The 18,230-nt window shown below is 41.6% G+C and overlaps 1 protein-coding gene across 2 annotated transcripts in view; it reads left to right on the top strand.

Moving 5' to 3' along the window:
- The window catches only part of rhoj (ras homolog family member J), a 74,320-nt gene extending 58,442 nt beyond the window's left edge, over window positions 1-15,878 (top strand). The window contains exons 5-6 of one of the 2 annotated variants that reach the window (XR_015080180.1): window positions 4,039-4,723; window positions 15,472-15,878. Coding sequence is in view for 1 of the 2 variants with exons in the window: in XM_086002821.1 (XP_085858947.1) it covers window positions 4,039-4,185 (147 nt within the window). In the remaining variant the exon portion in view is untranslated. Of the gene's footprint in view, window positions 1-4,038; window positions 15,277-15,471 lie in introns of those variants that run through there. The other variant, XM_086002821.1, reaches the window with a different exon arrangement.
- Window positions 15,879-18,230: the final 2,352 nt, after the last annotated feature.

Below are 18,230 nucleotides of genomic sequence, written 5' to 3'. Positions count from 1 at the left end.
ATATTTTTGTTGAGAGTTGTGAAATATCTCCTTAAATGTCCACCACTGCATTTCAACTGTCTTACCCTTTAATTTAATTTTCCAGTCCACTTTAGCCAGTTCTGCCCTCATGCCATTATAATTGCCTTTGTTTAAGATCAGGACACTGGTTTGAGATACAACTTTCTCACCCTCCAACTGAATTTGAAATTCAACCATGCTATGATCACTCTTACCTAGAGGATCCTTTACTATGAGATCACTTATTAATTCTGTCTCATTAAACAGTACCAGATCCAAGATAGCCTGCTTCCTGGTCGGTTCCATTACATACTATTCTAGGAAACCATCCTGGATACATTCTATGAACTCCTCCTCAAGGCTACCATGGCCAATTTGATTTGTCCAATCAATATGGAGATTAAAATCACCCATGATTATTACCGTACCTTTTTTACAGGCCTCCATTATTTGTTGATTTATACTCTGTCCAACAGTATTGCTACTGTTCAAGGGCCTGTAGACTACGCCCACCAGAGACTTTTTCCCTTTATTATTTTTTTATCTCCACCCAAACCGATTCTATATCTTGTTCTTCTGAGCCAATATCACTTCTCACCACTGCACTGATCCCATCCTTTACCAACAAAGCCACCCACCTCCCATTCCTTTCTGTCCATCCTTCCGAATTGCCCAATACCCTGGAATATTCAGTTCCCAGCCCTGATCACCTTGCAACCACGTCTCTGTAATGGCAATCCGATCATACCCATTTGTATCTATTTGTGCAGTCAACTCATCTATCTTGTTACGAATGCTGCGTGCATTCAGATATAGAGCTTTTAACTTTGTCTTTTTACCATTCCTCCTTGTTTTGGCCCCATTTTCTGTTGCCCTCTTATTTTTAAACATTCTGTCCCTTCCTGTCACACTCTGGTTATTATTTCCCCCATCTCTATCCAGCTCTATTGCTTTCACATTTCTCATTGACTTTTTTAATTCCCGCTCACCTGGGTCCTCTTTTCCCCCCCCCCCCCCACTATTTAGTTTAAAACCCTCTCTGCAGCCCTAGTTATTCGATTCACCAGGACTCTAGCCCCAGCATGGTTCAAGTGAAGCCTGTCCAAACGGAACAGCTCCCTCTTATGCCAGTACTGGTGCCAGTGCCCTACAAATTGAAACCCATTTCTCCCACACCAGTCTTTGAGCCACTCGTTCATTTCTCTGATCTTATTCACCCTATGCAAATTTGCTCGTGGCTCCGGTAGTAATCCAGAGAATATTACCTTTGTGGTTCTGCTTTTTAATTTAGCCCCTAGCTGCTCATACTCTCAGCAGAACCTCTTTCTTTGTCCTACCTATGTCATTGGTGCCTACGTGGACCATGACAACTGGATCCTCCCCCTCCAAGTTTCCAGCCCAGAGGAGATGTCCTTAACCCTGGCACTGGACAGGCAACACAGCCTTCGGGACTCACGCTCTCGGCTGCAGAGAACAGTGTCTATCGCCCTAACTATACTATCCCCTATCACTACAACATTTCTTTTTACTCCCCCCCCCCCCCCCCCCCACTTGAATGGCTCCCTGTACCACGGTGCTGTGGTCAGATTGCTCATCCTTCCTGCAGTCCCTGCCCTCGTCCACATGGAGCAAGAATCTCGTACCTGTTAGACAAGGCCAAGGGCTGAGGCTCCTCCATCACTACCTCCTGGATCCCAATACCTGCCTCGCTTGTAGTCACACCCTCCTGTCCGTGACCATGGGCCAAATTGGAAGTAATTACTCTAGTGGGTGTGACTGCCTCCTGGAACTTAGTGTCCAGGTAATGCTCCCCCTCCCTAATGTGTTGCAGTGTCTGAATCTAGGACTTCAGCTCATCAACTCTGAGCCGCAGTTCCTCGAGCAGCCAACATTTGCTGCAGATGTGGTCGCCCTGGACCTCAATGGTGTCCACCAGCTCCCACATGCAACAACAACAACACATTGCCTGGTCTCCCATCTCAATTAATTAATTTAGTTTTAAAATTTGGAACAAGTATATCTTTTAATCTACACCAAGGCGCTTAAATTTAGATGCCCAAGTTTGGGGGGAAAAAAGCGAGATATATATAGAAATGCTCACCAACCAATCACGTACCTGCTTTCTGGTGACGTCCCACTGCAATTACCTTTTACTCTCTTGGGCTCCCGCTGTTTCAGTAGCTCTAAACTCTTGATCTCCTGGCCTCCCGCTGTTTCAGTAGTGCCGAACTCTCGCTCTCCTGGGCTCCCGCTGTTTCAGTAGTGCCGAACTCTCGCTCTCCTGGGCTCCCGCTGTTTCAGTAGCTCTGAACTCTCACTCTCCTGGGCTCCCGCTGTTTTTGTAGCTCCGAACTCTTGCTCTCCTGGGCTCCCACTGTTTTAGTAGTGCCGAACTCTCGCTCTCCTGGGCTCCCACTTTTTCAGTAGTGCCGAACTCTCGCTCTCCTGGGCTCCCGCTGTTTCAGTAGCTCTGAACTCTCGCTCTCCTGGGCTCCCGCTGTTTTTGTAGCTCCGAACTCTCGCTCTCCTGGGCTCCCACTGTTTTAGTAGCTCCGAACTCTCGCTCTCCTGGGCTCCCGCTGTTTCAGTAGTGCCGAACTTTCGCTCTCCTGGGCTCCCGCTGTTTCAGTAGTGCCGAACTCTCGCTCTCCTGGGCTCCCACTTTTTCAGTAGTGCCGAACTCTCGCTCTCCTGGGCTCCCGCTGTTTCAGTAGCTCTGAACTCTCGCTCTCCTGGGCTCCCGCTGTTTTTGTAGCTCCGAACTCTCGCTCTCCTGGGCTCCCACTGTTTTAGTAGCTCCGAACTCTCGCTCTCCTGGGCTCCCGCTGTTTTTGTAGCTTCTACAAGTGACCGTCTGCGGCCAGATTTGGGACTTCATAATCGTGGCTGATATCTTCATTCCGAGACCTTTTAACCTAAACCAACATTTATTATTGAAATTGTAAAACCAAGAGGTTTAAAAGAAAGTTGAATATGCATTTGATAGTTTTTCGCAAGCAGGAGTTAAAATAAAACTATTAAGATAGAGGTACGTCTCAAAAACCAGCAACTTTGGTCTTGACTGCCTCGTTTATATATTCCAGTTGTGCTGCCAATTTTGCTAGTGCCCACAGCAGAAATTTTTAATATAAATGAATATTCAAGAGAACAGTGGAAAAAAACACAGGCAAAAATGGAATTCCACATGAAAGCATGTAGCCCGTGTTTAGGAACAATAGGCAATTTAGCAAAATGATATAATGAGGTTGGGGGTGGATGAAAATTCAATTGATTAGTGATGGCAATGTTTAATTTGGGTTTTTGCTAAAGAAAAATGTATTTGGTAGTGATCACTTTTTAAAATTACTTTACTTCAGCATGCATAGAACTGCTGCTCTTCCAAATTAAAATGTTGATTTAAATGTATATTTGTATAAAAATGTTTTGATTCCCAGGAAGTTCAAAAAGCCATGTTCTGTCAACTACAATATAGTGGTACGTGTTTAGGTAAACTGATCGTGAATGTGGTTGGCCACAAGGGAGCGCACTGTAACCTGACCAGTTTGGGCATGTGTGTTTTTTTTCTGTCTTGTGTAGTTTTAGGGAAACGGCAGACCCTTGTTTGTTGTTTACATTTACATTTTAAATATTAGAATATCTGATGAGCCTCTTTCCATTACTCCTCGTTTTCACTGTAACATTATAAAGGATCTGCTGTATGGCACTAATGTTTAATTAAAAGCCATGAATAAGTTAAGCCAAGTGGCATTTGACTAATGTGGCAAAAAGGTCTGTTATTATATGTATACAAAAGCAAAATACTGCAGATGCTGGAAATCTGAAATAAAAACAAAAAATGCTGGAAATACTCAGCAAGTCAGGAAGCATCTGTGGAGAGAGAAACAGAGTTAGCGACGTTAACTCTGTTTCTCTCTCTACAGATGCTGCCTGACCTGCTGAGTATTTCCGGCATTTGCTGTTCTATGTATAATTAGGTTTGTAACTGAAAAGAAGTTGATTTTTCTTTTTAAATTGTAATTTCTTCTCTCATTCTTTCAGATTGGAGCACAGTGTTACTTGGAATGCTCTGCACTCACACAAAAAGGCTTGAAAACAGTGTTTGATGAAGCAATTTTGACAGTTTTCCACCCCAAAAAGAGGAAAAGAGGTTGTGCAAAATGTCGTGTGTGTTGTTCAATTATATGATGCAATGCAAGAAGACAAAAGAAGATTGTTCCAAGAAAGCATGTTCCGGTTCACTAATAAGAGTGAGGGTGATTGTAAAAACAGTAAGCTTTTCACTGAAAATTTTTGGGGAAAGGAAAGTGTTTCTTTCCTCCTTCCTTTTAATATGATGAAGAGATGGAGAACGAGTCCAATAAGGAACCAGCTGCAGTAGTGGACTAACTTAAACTATCAAACCTCACAAAAAGTCATATTAGTTTACTGCTAACTGCCATTCACTTTTCAAATTGCCAGGTGTGCATCTTTTCTCAAGCCTGGCCGGAAAGCACTGAGCCATTGCTTAAAAAATGTCTGTTGTTATGGCAAGGATGTGACTGGGAAGTATGACGAGCAGAAGCGGCAAAGGTGCTAGGCAGAACACATGGAAGCACTGCAATGGAACCCTGTTACTTTTGGCTAAGCTTTTTCGTGGCCTTATACAGCTAATTATAAGCACAGATATCGCAGTTTGAAGACCTCAATAGTATTTGTTCATACAGTACTGCCTTCCTGAAGCTGGGTGAGCACTAATGCAATTTACAGTAGGCATTTGAACACTTGCATTACTTGTAAGGATTCATGAATAACTTCTTATTCTATAAGCCATTATTTCAGAAGCAGAGTGATAACGGCAACATGGTATGATTGTTCCAAATATAGCATTATAAAATAACACCAGCACTACATTTAGAATTGAAAACATAAGATTTGAAGTGGGATTGTAATATCCTAGGTTTCCTAACTCCACGTCAACTTAACTGACCAGCTTCTTTCTTCATGGAACAAGACTTGAAAAATCCATGCTCCAAGCAGCCCAAGCAACTTTGCTTTTTTTGTTAACCGCATCTGATGCTTTGCTTTGTGGCCTGTTATGACTCTATTTTAACCCATTGACTAGATACCCATTGATGGCAGAGGTGTGCTTTACTCCATCTTAGGAATATCTTCCTCTGCTTTAAAGTTCGAGTACCATGTAAGGTTCATTTAAGTGAGTTTAAAAAAATAAAAAATATAGAGCAAGTCTGCTTGGCAATTGGGTTGGTAGCATCTTGCAATGGACTATTGATGCGTGGCACCGTGGTAGAATGCCACCTTGATTCTTTTACTCCATTGTGGAGGTGCTGAGCAGAGGGCAGGTGCATCTCCACAGGAGGGAGAGAAAATTTGAAAAGGTTGCTAACAGTTCAGTCTTGCACAACTTTTAGCAAGCCGTTCGGAGTGGCATTAGCAGAGACCTGGGATCAAGTCACTGCTTGCCCACTCAGCTACAGTTAATATGTAGTACAGTGAAGCCAGCAGGTAGAAATGGGGAGGAAAAGAGATTATCTAAGCAACAAGTAACTTCTAATTATTTTCCAGCCTTGACATGCATTTGAAGAGTCAATAATAAATTAGCTTTCTTCAGGTCTTCCTGTGCTCTCCCTGCACCCGACCTTTACTACTGCAGACCTGAGCAGACCATTAGAAGATGCGAGGGTGGCCTGGTGACCACTTTCTCTCAATATATTCCTCCCAATGGGGAAGTATCTGATCTGTGTTCTGTTCACATTATTTGCGCCAAATTTTGTTTGTTTGGTCCTAAAAATTCAATTGAAATTTTCACTTTCTCAAAGCACAATGTTTAACATATGGATGCAAGCTACCTTGCTTTGCATTCTTCAGGCCAAATATAAAGCAAAGTTTGTTTTAGTGAAGATCAGTACAGAAGAACAGGAAGTTAACTACATTGATGTAATGCTGGATATTGAGCTACATAGCAGCAGCACTGGAGAAATCTGGTAGGGATATTTTCATTACATAGCTCAGACCAGCTATTAATTACTGTGTTACTGTAGTTCCAAAATAAGTCTCCAATTGATAAATAATATTGGCCCAGACTTTGCTAGAGTTGGGCATCTCGCAGCGTGCCCCATTTGTTAGACTTTTTCCCTCCCCCTTCAGCTCAAAGTTTTTGCCTTGTAAGGTGCTGGGAGTGTGAGCTGATAACGGCGCAGTGAGGGCAGTGGGGCATCTGGGACCTTGGTGAACGATGGGACCTACAATCTATCTTCTTAACCAATGAGATGTAAGGATTGAGAAAGAAAGTGAGGAATGAAGGAGAAGGAGGGTGAATTAGAGTTAAATAAGGTACAGAAAGAGAAATAAAGAGAGGGAAAGAAAGATTGGATAAAGAGACATAAAGGAAAAGTAAGAGATAAATTAAAATTTTTAAATCATTGCCGCTAATCATCCAGCAACTTGTGGCGATTTGCAAATCACAGGGTATCTCTTCCTCGCCACAAGTTTCTGGACGATTTACAATAGCGGAGAGCGCCACTAAACTGGCCATTAGTTTGGCAGCAAATTCTGGGCCGTTAATTAATACCAGGTAAAAATATGGCTAGTAGGTATAATTCACATGATTTAAATTATGCAAATACTTAGTACTTATAAATAATTACAGTTAGATGGATTTATCACTTGAAATCCGGATTGTACTGACAACTATTATTCTGTGTGTACCATGAATATGATGCAGTAATGCTCCATTTTAACTTTGAAATTGTTCTTCACAACTAAAGTTAATCAGTTCCAAGAATGCCCAAGTTTTCCAAAACAACAATACTGGTTCAGTCAGTAGATTTCAATATTCAAATCATTCTGGTTTGATTTGCTAGGTTAAGACCTTCCAAATATTTCTACTGGCATTGTCAATTCTGCTGTTATGCCAATTGGACCTTAATCTGTATTGTTGAACATTTGTATAATGCTTTCCAGAAGCTTCCTAAATGATTGGAAGCAAAATTTTGACATTTTGCAAAGCTATTTTCATGAATGCTAGCTTAGTGTGTTTATTAAGACAGTTCTTGTGTAGGTTTTTTTTGTTATATGCTAAAATACATAGATTTGTGATTATTCATTTTGATACAATATCTTAATTACATCAGTTCACATGACCCGAACCAGATATCTACATTAATGGTAACTGAAGTAAATAAATATATCCAGAATGACTAGTTACATTACAGTCAATCACCTCTGGCTCTTGTTCATTGTTTTAGTAGTAGGAGCTTGCTAGGAAAAGATGCACTTTTTACACTTGCAAGTAGTCACTGTTAACCAGCTGACAAAAGGATGTACAGCAGAACTTTACCAAAAACCCTATGTTCAGGAGCTGTTTTTCATAATTGTCGCAATAAGTGATGTGAATTTGGGAATGCTGTAGGGTAGGTTTCCTTCCCTTTGTAAAAAGACAGTCAAGCAGCCAAAAATCTCTCGGAACTAATACATACGGAAAGTTTTATTGTTTCTTTCAATACTTTACTTAATTCATATAGTTAAAATATAAATATATAAACTAAGCATTTGCGTACCAAATAAGATCAGTAAGCCTGTTTTGAAAGCAAATGTATAAGCTATGGAAACGTACAGTATCTTAAAATCAGATTTTGAAGACAAAATTTAGCTCAAAAAATGAAGACAATCTAAAGGAATATCTGAGTAAACTAAAGTCACTAGAGCATGGTTAATAGACCATTGATTGAGGAGGTGGAGGGGGGGGGGGGGAGAAATCAGAATATAGTTTAAATAAGCAAGACATTTTAACGTTATTTCTAGAAGAGCTAGATAAAAAACATCACATGGAAAGATGTACTTGAAACAGTATAGCTGTGCAAGACAATCTAAATGCAGATATAGAGCTACATTTCTAAACACAGCAAATAGACATGCAAGCTGTAAATTAACTGTGAGCTCGGATTCCTAAGTTGAACAATGCATTAAGTTTGAACATTCAGAAATGTATACAGTAGCACTCTAACTCTCCATCTTGGAATCCATGGTTAGCATGTGGTTTTGTTGCAGTGCTGTATTGTTGCATTTCAGTGCTCTGCCAACCTCCAGGTCAAACAAACAGAAAACTTCTGTTTTCAATTAAAACTGGTTAAGACACATCTTTATGCAACTGGGATTCTGATCTAACCAGCCTATTCTATTTCTACCAGATCTAACCACTTGAATATTTGTTACTACCTTTATTTGCCTTAGTTTAGCAGACTTTTTTTCCAGCGACAATCCAGATGTAAGCTATTTTAATTATTGTATTCATATTAATGCTGATATCCTGGATGATGCACCTTGGGGTAAGACTCCAACTTTTATTTCATGAGTGGACGGACCATCGGCACTTGTAAGTTATAAGGTTTTTTTCTGACAACTGAAATAAAAGTCAGGATTCTACTCTTGATCGTGCATTCTTTTTGTTATATAAAGCAAACTAAATATATATAATTCCTCCTCTCTTCCTCATCCACTGTATTTCTAAATCATCTATTGAGGCCAACAAATGAGTCCAGTAATGCCTAGTTGAATGAAGCTATCCATACTTCTTGCTTTATGAAGTTCACACACATTTAATCATTTAAAGCAGCAATAGAAAACTTAACTTAAAACTAAAAGACACTTTAATGTATGATTTAACTGTAAGTTAAATATGCATTGTAATTATTTCTCAGGAACCATTGGACTGTTGATCTTAAATGATTAGTTGTTGGACTGAACTTGGCAGAAAAAACACTAATCCCAAAATAAACTAGACAACCTAAAATAGCATTCTAATAGATACAAAGCCATGAGCAACCTATTTTAAGCTACTAAGGGCAATAAATTAGTAGTAAAGAGGAATAATTCTCATATTTAATTCAATTGAAAGAAACTCTGATCTTGTATACTCTGTCTTTACTTGCTATACCTTGTATGCATCACCATTGGCAATCTTTCACTTTAAAAATACTCAGCAGTTGATGCTAACGGGAAGAATTCTCTTGGGCTGCTTGTGCTCTGCAAACACATCAGGAGATTAAGTGAGACATGCATTTAAACATGCTTGAAATCATTGTACTCTAATGTTATTTTCCAATACACTCTACAACATTGCAATTTTTTGGCTAAATCTTTTTGACCAAAATGATAAACCTTATTAAAGATCTTGGAATGAGGACTGGACATTAGCCTTAGCAATACAGTCAAAATAAAATGTTGTAGTTTAAGCTTAATTCCTATTCAAGGAAACATGCACTTGCTCCTCAACAAACCTCGTCAACAGCTCTCTTTCATTGTATTTCCTTTACTTGAATACTACAAGGTAAATAGGCCTTATGGCATGGAAATGAAAGTTTACTCTTATCAGTCAATTAGCCTTTAATGGACACAAGTTGATGACATTCAGTTAGAATGGCAGTGGCAGGTATGGTAATCTAGTAGTCTCTTTGAAAGCAAATGGACTCATCCGTTGTCCCAGCTGTTACCTCAAGTTATCAGGAAGTGGCATTCTGCTCAACCCCAAGCTCAGCTTCTTCCCTCACCTCTGCTCCATTACCAAAACTGTTTTCTTCCATCTCTGCAACATTAACCCCTCCACTCCATCTTTTCTGCTGTCTCCGCCTTTACTACCTCCAATCCCTTTCTAGCTGGCTTCAACCCTCCATAAACTTGAACTCATCCAAAGTGCCACAATCCAGGTTCTTCCCCGCGCACGCACGCACACACACACGTCCCGTGCAAGCCAATCCTCTCTAAGGTTCACTAGCTTGCCGCACCCAGGTGGGTCAATTTCAAAATGTTCATCCTTGTTTTCAAATCTTTCCGTGTCCTTTTTATCCTCTTCCCTATGCCCATGAATGCACGCACGCTTTGCTCCTCTTACACTGAACTTCTCACTCCCTCCTCTCCACCATGGACCTCACTCCCTCCTCTCCACCATGGACCTCACTCCCTCCTCCACCATGGACCTCACTCCCTCCTCCACCATGGACCTCACTCCCTCCTCCACCATGGACCTCATTCCCTCCTCTCCACCATCGACCTCACTCCCTCCTCTCCACCATCGACCTCACTCCCTCCTCTCCACTATCGACCTCACTCCCTCCTCCACCATCGACCTCACTCCCTCCTCCACCATGGACCTCACTCCCTCCTCTCCACCATCGACCTCACTCCCTCCTCTCCACCATCGACCTCACTCCCTCCTCTCCACTATCGACCTCACTCCCTCCTCCACCATCGACCTCACTCCCTCCTCCACCATGGACCTCGCTCCCTCCTCCACCATGGACCTCACTCCCTCCTCTCCACCATGGACCTCACTCCCTCCTCCACCATGGACCTCACTCCCTCCTCCACCATGGACCTCACTCCCTCCTCCACCATGGACTTCACTCCTCCTCCACCATGGACTTCACTCCCTCTCCACCATGGACCTCACTCCCTCCTCTCCACCATGGACCTCACTCCCTCCTCCACCATGGACCTCACTCCCTCCTCCACCATGGACCTCACTCCCTCCTCTCCACCATCGACCTCACTCCCTCCTCTCCACCATCGACCTCACTCCCTCCTCTCCACTATCGACCTCACTCCCTCCTCTCCACCATGGACCTCACTCCCTCCTCCACCATGGACCTCGCTCCCTCCTCCACCATGGACCTCGCTCCCTCCTCCACCATGGACCTCACTCCCTCCTCCACCATGGACCTCGCTCCCTCCTCCACCATGGACCTCACTCCCTCCTCTCCACCATGGACCTCACTCCCTCCTCCACCATGGACCTCACTCCCTCCTCTCCACCATGGACCTCACTCCCTCCTCCACCATGGACCTCACTCCCTCCTCCACCATGGACTTCACTCCCTCTCCACCATGGACCTCACTCCCTCCTCTCCACCATGGACCTCACTCCCTCCTCTCCACCATGGACCTCACTCCCTCCTCTCCACCATGGACCTCACTCCCTCCTCTCCACCATGGACCTCACTCCCTCCTCCACCATGGACCTCACTCCCTCCTCCACCATGGACCTCACTCCCTCCTCCACCATGGACCTCACTCCCTCCTCCACCATGGACCTCACTCCCTCCTCCACCATGGACCTCACTCCCTCCTCCACCATGGACCTCACTCCCTCCTCTCCACCATGGACCTCACTCCCTCCTCCTCCATGGACCTCACTCCCTCCTCTCCACCATGGACCTCACTCCCTCCTCTCCACCATGGACCTCATTCCCTCCTCTCCACCACGGACCTCACTCCCTCCTCTCCACCGCGGACCTCACTCCCTCCTCTCCACCGCGGACCTCACTCCCTCCTCTCCACCACGGACTTCACTCCCTCCTCTCCACCACGGACTTCACTCCCTCCTCTCCACCACGGACTTCACTCCCTCCTCTCCACCACGGACCTCACTCCCTCCTCCACCATGGACTTCACTCCCTCCTCTCCACCACGGACCTCACTCCCTCCTCTCCACCACGGACTTCACTCCCTCCTCTCCACCACGAACTTCACTCCCTCCTCCACCATCGACCACTCCTTGTACAATCACTATGCTTCCTGCCCTTTGGAAATAACTCCGCACCCTTTGTTTTGCCACCTCCCTCCCTGATCTCTCAAACCTCCTTAAAACTTCACTCTGCAACAGTGCATTTGGTTCTCCAATGCACCCACTCCATTCCACCACCCCCCCCTTTCCCATGCTGCATGTCTACCATATTCATTTCTTCCTGAAGTACCCTGAGGTGTCTTCCTGCACATGAGGAATGCTATATAAAATCGAGTTGTAATAATAGCATCTTTATGAAATGAACACAGCATTGTCCTCCATTCAAAAGAAGCCCAATTGCATGGCTTATGTTTTAAATGGTAGCTTTGTTGGATAATATACAATAATCAGCTGCTTAATGAGAAAGAATGCAGTAGACAAATTAAGGCAATGAGGATAAAACAAACTGACACAATAGTTCTTCACTATGGGAGATTAGTACAGGGCTGGAAAGATAAAAGCTCCCTCCTATCTGCTAAATGTACCCAATGAGTCCTGGGAATGGCTGGCAGCAGGTTTCAGTCTGGTCTCCAGTCAAAATGAATCAACGGCAAAGATTTAAAAAGTTAAATTTAATTACACGTAGGCTTGGTTTGAAGTGAGGAGGTTTGGGAGTTTTCATCCAGTGCAATGAAGGATGTTTCTGTAATTAAGGATTTTTCAGGGCTAGAGGAGGAGTATTTTTGATAAGCATATATATGACATCCTCTGGAACTTGACTTGTAATTTGTCTCTCTGGGCTCGACAGCTATAAATATTGCACATTGGATCAACATATTATAATATAAAATAAAGAATACATGCCAGTGGTCCAGATATGATTACCCAACTAATCAGCCTAACTCAGTAACACATCAGGAATTGCGGGTTGTAATTGTGGTAATGTCCAGTCCATTTGTTTTACGAATATGCTCAATGGGACCACTACCTATTTACATGATGCTTCCTATTTTAATTTGGTTTCAAATGTTATTTTGTTTTTAAAATGGCAAACGGGGGACTTGCCAAGCAGTTTGACAAGAAAATTCTGGTAATGGATAGACCAGTGCTTGCTGGAAGGAAATGGTGTCAGTCTAGTCATTTATTGATGAGTGGTTGTGGTGGATAGTGCCATGAAAAATTATTGGAAATGGTATTAATAGTGTGCTACACAAACACATCTTGCATTCATTAGCTGTGTATTGTAATGGAGGTCCTAGACGGGACTTTTCTGAGCACTTTTCAGTTTCTCCAGGATATTTAGGATGCCTAACCACCACTTAAAAAAACAGTCTGTCAGTAGCATGACATAATATGGCATCAAAGTGGTACTGATAGAAATTTCATCCATTTTGAAGTAGTGGCTGCAAAGTCTGAAAGAACCTTTCATTGTTGGTGCATCTAATACCTTTGCTGCTGGTTAAGAAACTGGAATTGTACTTCTCACCGACGCATTGGGCCGGCCGCTCTTCGGTCTTCCAATACTTCTAGTTAGCCTGTGACGTTTTCAGAAGGGTTTCTCACCTTAAATGCTTGGAGTCTTCCAATTACTAGTTTAAATATTTGGTATGGGAAATGCTGTAATTTTCTCATGACCTATGCAATTTCTTTAAGCTTATCAGTATTTTATGTCAAATGGATAGAATAATATTCCACTCCGCTTTACAATTAGCCCCTGTTTTATGAGCTCAAAGAGCAGTGATTTTCTGCAGGTAAAATAGTCCATAAGATTATCAGACACCAGTGAGAACTAACTTGATACCATTCAAGATGTATAATGTAATTTCACTCAGGATATAAAATAGAAGCATGCACAGTATAGTTACTCTATAGAATTTATCTGAAATGCGTTATATAAGCTGAACGCTGTTGTAAAGCACACAAGAATATTTTGGTGATGTATAACTTAGTATTTTTAAAAAATCTTATGAGAATCTATTGCCAGGCACTAAAATCGCCTGGGGGTCTCTGCACGGCTTGCCGTCTGCCCCAAGTTAAAGTTGGAGCTATAGCAATCTAGAAAGAGTTTCTGCTGGGATCTCTCTTATCAATCGTATAGTTGCAAAATTAAATTAACTCCAACATTCTTAACCAGGATGTGTTTTGCTTCAACTGCGTGTTGGAGTTACTCTCTTACGGTATCAGTAGCCCTTCCAAGCATGTATTACCAATTATGTCATTAATTCTTTATTAATAAAAATATAATAGTACCAAAATGCACAGAACCAAACAAGCAGATAGTAATTCTTTGCAGCTATTTTTTTTAAAAAGGGGTCCCGACGGTGAAACTCCCTCGGTAACCATCAGAATGGACAGATGAATCAAATGTTGTATACATAATCTGTATCTTTTTGGAAAATGTAGTATGTGCTAATCATAAAAGACTGGGACAATTACTCTTAATTGACAACATCTTGTGCAGTTGGTATTGGCAGAATACAGTACTCTACACATTTGATTAATTTGTTTCAATTTTGCTCTACAGAAGACTGCTGCTTGAATAACAAAATATTAGAAGCATTAGCTACAGATTTGAAATGCATTTCTGAAATGTGTACTTTGGGTATAATAACTTTATAGTTATAAAGTTCAGCTTTACATCAATATTTCTCACAAGGCATTGGTACCATGTTTTAATTTCCTAATAGAATATTAAATTACAAAAAATAAGCATATATTTACAAGTATTAATGATAAATAAATACCAATCGATACACTTGCGATTCTTTCTTTGCCTACCTTATCAAATAACACACCCCTATAGCAGCCTTTCATATTTCTCAGTGAGGTTCAATGCAATTTTTAGCAAAAAGTAATTATAACATTAATTATGCTTCCAGAAATTGATCTGGTAAAAGTGTATTTGGTTTTTGAAAGTTTCAAAAACATCACAGTAAATATGCTTCTTTGAGGAGTTAAATTTGTCAGGGTAATCGAAAGACGAGCAGATTTTCAAATACATCGGGTAACTTTTTTCGCAATGCAAATGGCTGAATTGTAGTTAAAAGATCCCCACGTTGTTGATGTAATATCAGTTGTCTGTGTGCTGTTATTATATGTTCAAGCAATTCAAAACTGTATCATTAATAAACCTTCATTATACATCTTTTAAGCTATTAAATGGGAATGTACCACTGACCTGACATCTAATCAAATCAAATGGTTCAACTACTGTACTGTATAATGCAAAGATCTAAATCATGTGGACATTATTTTAATGTCTATATTCAGTTTTCAGTCACAACCCAGAAGAGGATGCACTTGAAATAAAAATAAAATCATGTAATTAATACTTTTTTTTTCCACTTTTCACAAACTGGTAACCATAATATCCTGTATGGCATAAGTTTTGGAAAATAACTACCATTTTGCTGGGTGGAATTCTGTGCTAGGAGTCTCTGGTGTGACTAATATCTTTGCTTACAGTATCCAAGTACATTATCTTTTTAGTGCCTTAATATTTCCATATATTGGGTAAATGCAGGTATTAAAGTTTCAGAAACAGCAAAAACTTGAAACCAATAGAAATGCAAATTCCACACAATTTAATATTAAAATACGGAATGCAACTTGTAATTAGCAATTGTATACTTAATTCCATATTTGCTTTTAATTTCTATGCAACAGTTACAAGTACTCTTGCTGTATTATGGCAATTGCTTTGTACTTTTAATTTTTGTTTAATTCAGTTTATTGTGCATAGTTTTTTTTTGATGAAAGTAAAAGTTTATTGGACATAATGGCTGGCTATCTTTTGTTCTCTAATTGCATTTGCTGCTTTGGAAAAACTGCAGATGTGTTCTCTTGGCCCCTCTGCAGATTTTTGTGGTAAGCTGACTTTTCACTCATTTATGCTTGCACATAATGGATAGCAAATTATTTATTTGAAAGCCCATTACTAAGATGGTGTATATTCTTTATCCTTTGACATGCAGGCAGACTACTTTAGCAGTAAAGCCATCAAAGTGGTACTACAAGCTGCTTCTTTCCTAGTAGAGTTCACTTTTTGAAGACCCTGACAAGGATGGTGAGGTGATGACCTAGGACCTATACTTAAATGAAAGATGGCATTTTAATGGTAGGACTAATTCTAACTACAGTATAAAGGAGCCCAACAGGTAGGGGCATCAAGACCCAGCTCTAATATAAGCGTATTAGCCCTGACACCACCTATGCCAAGACAAACCTAGTCGTCATAATTCTAAACTTTATTACAGTACTCCTTCTGTTCATTGTTGAGGTTTTCTTGGTTTACAACCTGAATTAAGTGTTTTTAAAACTTTACAAAAGATATATCGTGCACAACATTCCCTCAAAGCTGTGCGGCGGACCGGCTTTTTCAATGTTAAGTTTCACACATGCATAAAACTGAATGGACTGCGCCCCCCCCCCCCCCCCCCCCCCCAAAAAAAAAAATTAGGGGGAGCATTGATCATGTATATGTAAAATACATTGCAAATAAATCAGTTTATGGCTCAGTTGGTAAAGAGAGCATGCAGCTGATCCCTACAGACCAGAAATCTTTTGTTCAGTTCCTGTCAGCTGTTCTCAGCTGATTGATGGTAGAGGTGCTACATTCACCCCTGGGTTAAGGAGGGAAATAACAACTACAGTTCCAGTTGCTATGATTCATGGAATCTATTTGGTCATTGGAGGAGGACAGGATTTAACTCAACTGCAACCCCCTACCCCTTGACAATTGAATAGCCTCCCAACACTTGCTGCCTACACATGAAGAATGGTCACTTGACTGCGGTACCAGAGGGCTCACAAAGTGTGTGTGTGTGTGGTGATATATATATCATAGAAATGTAACATTGCACCATTGTGATGAAAATGATGCACAATTCTTCTGGCTCTTCACCCCCACCCCCCAAAAAAAAAACAAAATGGCTGATTGTTTTTTAAACTACTAGCGAGTTGATCTGACTTGGGGCTGCATTTGAATCTAGATTTCCCGAGTTCCTCATTGTTTCTATAAGATTTATGGAATTCAGTCAACTGTGGTGCACTGTTTTTTGTCCTTTCCCACCCCCAATTGGAACAGTTAGTGCTTCGAGTAGCACTGTTGTTTTGCGTGAGGTGCTTTGGTGCCTGCTAATTTTGTGAGGAATGAGTTTGGAAGATAATTGATGAACAGACCCAACCGCAGAACTCGCAGAACAAACAAATAAATGTGATTGATGTTTTATGAATTTATGTTGTTGGCCAGTATCATTAATTACATAAATCCACAATGTGTTACCATACATTAAACTGCCCAGGTCTAGAATCTAGCTGTAAGAAGTTAACAACAATTTTAAAGCTGGGTCTCAGATCTAAGCCATCCTGCCTGTGTATTTTCACTATCCAGTTAATTCTAACAGTTGCATACAATAGGCCTCCATGCCAGGAGACCACCCTCTTTCACCAAATTGTCTGTGTTATCCTCTAATTCTGGCCTCTTGAGCATCCCTGATTATAATCGCTCAACCATTGGTGGCTGTGCCTTCTGTTGCCTAGGCCCTAAGGTCTGGAATTCTCTGCCTAAACTTCTCCACCTTGCTACCGCTCTTTCCTCCTTTTTAAGACGCTCCTTAAAACCTACCTCTTTGACCAAGCTTTTGGTCACCTGCCCTAATTTCTCCTTATGTGGCTTGGTGCTAAATTTTTTGTCTTAACACTCCTGTGAAGCGTCCTGGGACGTTTTACTATGTTAAAGGTGCTATATAAATACAAGTTGTTGTTGTTGTGGTTTGAATAGTTCTGAAGTACTTGAATGCAAATGTGTGTCACTTAACTTAATGAGACACGAAGCTGACAGTGTAGAAGTCAAGATTTCTATTCACCCTTTAAGGACTACAATAGCATTCATAGATGGTAGTAGATTCTAGCGTGGTTGCATCTAACGGAAACTGTGCTTTTGCATTTACATAGATACATAGAAGATAGGAGCAGGAGTAGGCCATTCGGCCCTTCGAGCCTGCTCCGCCATTCAATGAGATCATGCCTGATCATCCAAATTCAGTACCCGGTCCCTGCCTTCTCCCCATATCCCTTGATCCCTTTAGCCTTAAGAAATATATCCAACTCTTTCTTGAATATACTTAATGAACTGGCCTCCACTGCCCTCTGTGGCAGAGAATTCCACAGGTTCACCACTCTCTGGGTGAAGAAATTCCTCCTCATTTCAGTCCTAAATGGCTTACCCCTTATCCTTAGACTATGACCCCTGGTCCTGGACTCCCCGACCATCAGAAACATCCTTCCTGCATCTAGTCTGTTCAGGCCTGACAGAATTTTATAGGTTTCGATGAGATCCCCTCTCAATCTTCTAAACTCCAGTGAGTATAAGCCCAATCGACCCAATCTCTCCTCATACGTCATTCCTGCCATCCCAGGTATCAGCCTGGTGAATCTTCGCTGCACTCCTTCCATGGCAAGAACGTCCTTCCTCAGGTAAGGCGATCAAAACTGCACACAATACTCAAGGTGTGGTCTCACCAAGGCCCTGTACAACTGTAGCAAGACATCCTTGTTCTTGTACTCGAACCCTCTTGCTACGAAGGCCAACATACCATTTGCCTTCTTAACCGCCTGCTGCACCTGCATGCTTACCTTCAGCGACTGGTGTACAAGAACACCCAGGTCTCTTTGCACTTCCCCTTCTCCCAAACTATTACCATTCAAATAATAATCTGCCTTCCTGTTTTTG

The sequence above is a fragment of the Somniosus microcephalus genome, chromosome 12 (assembly GCF_052327205.1).
Source record: "Somniosus microcephalus isolate GS21.2 chromosome 12, FLI_Smic_1.0, whole genome shotgun sequence".
In the NCBI taxonomy this organism is placed as follows: domain Eukaryota; kingdom Metazoa; phylum Chordata; class Chondrichthyes; order Squaliformes; family Somniosidae; genus Somniosus; species Somniosus microcephalus.
Note: the sequence above shows the minus strand (reverse complement) of the source record. Positions and strands in the feature narration are given on the sequence as shown.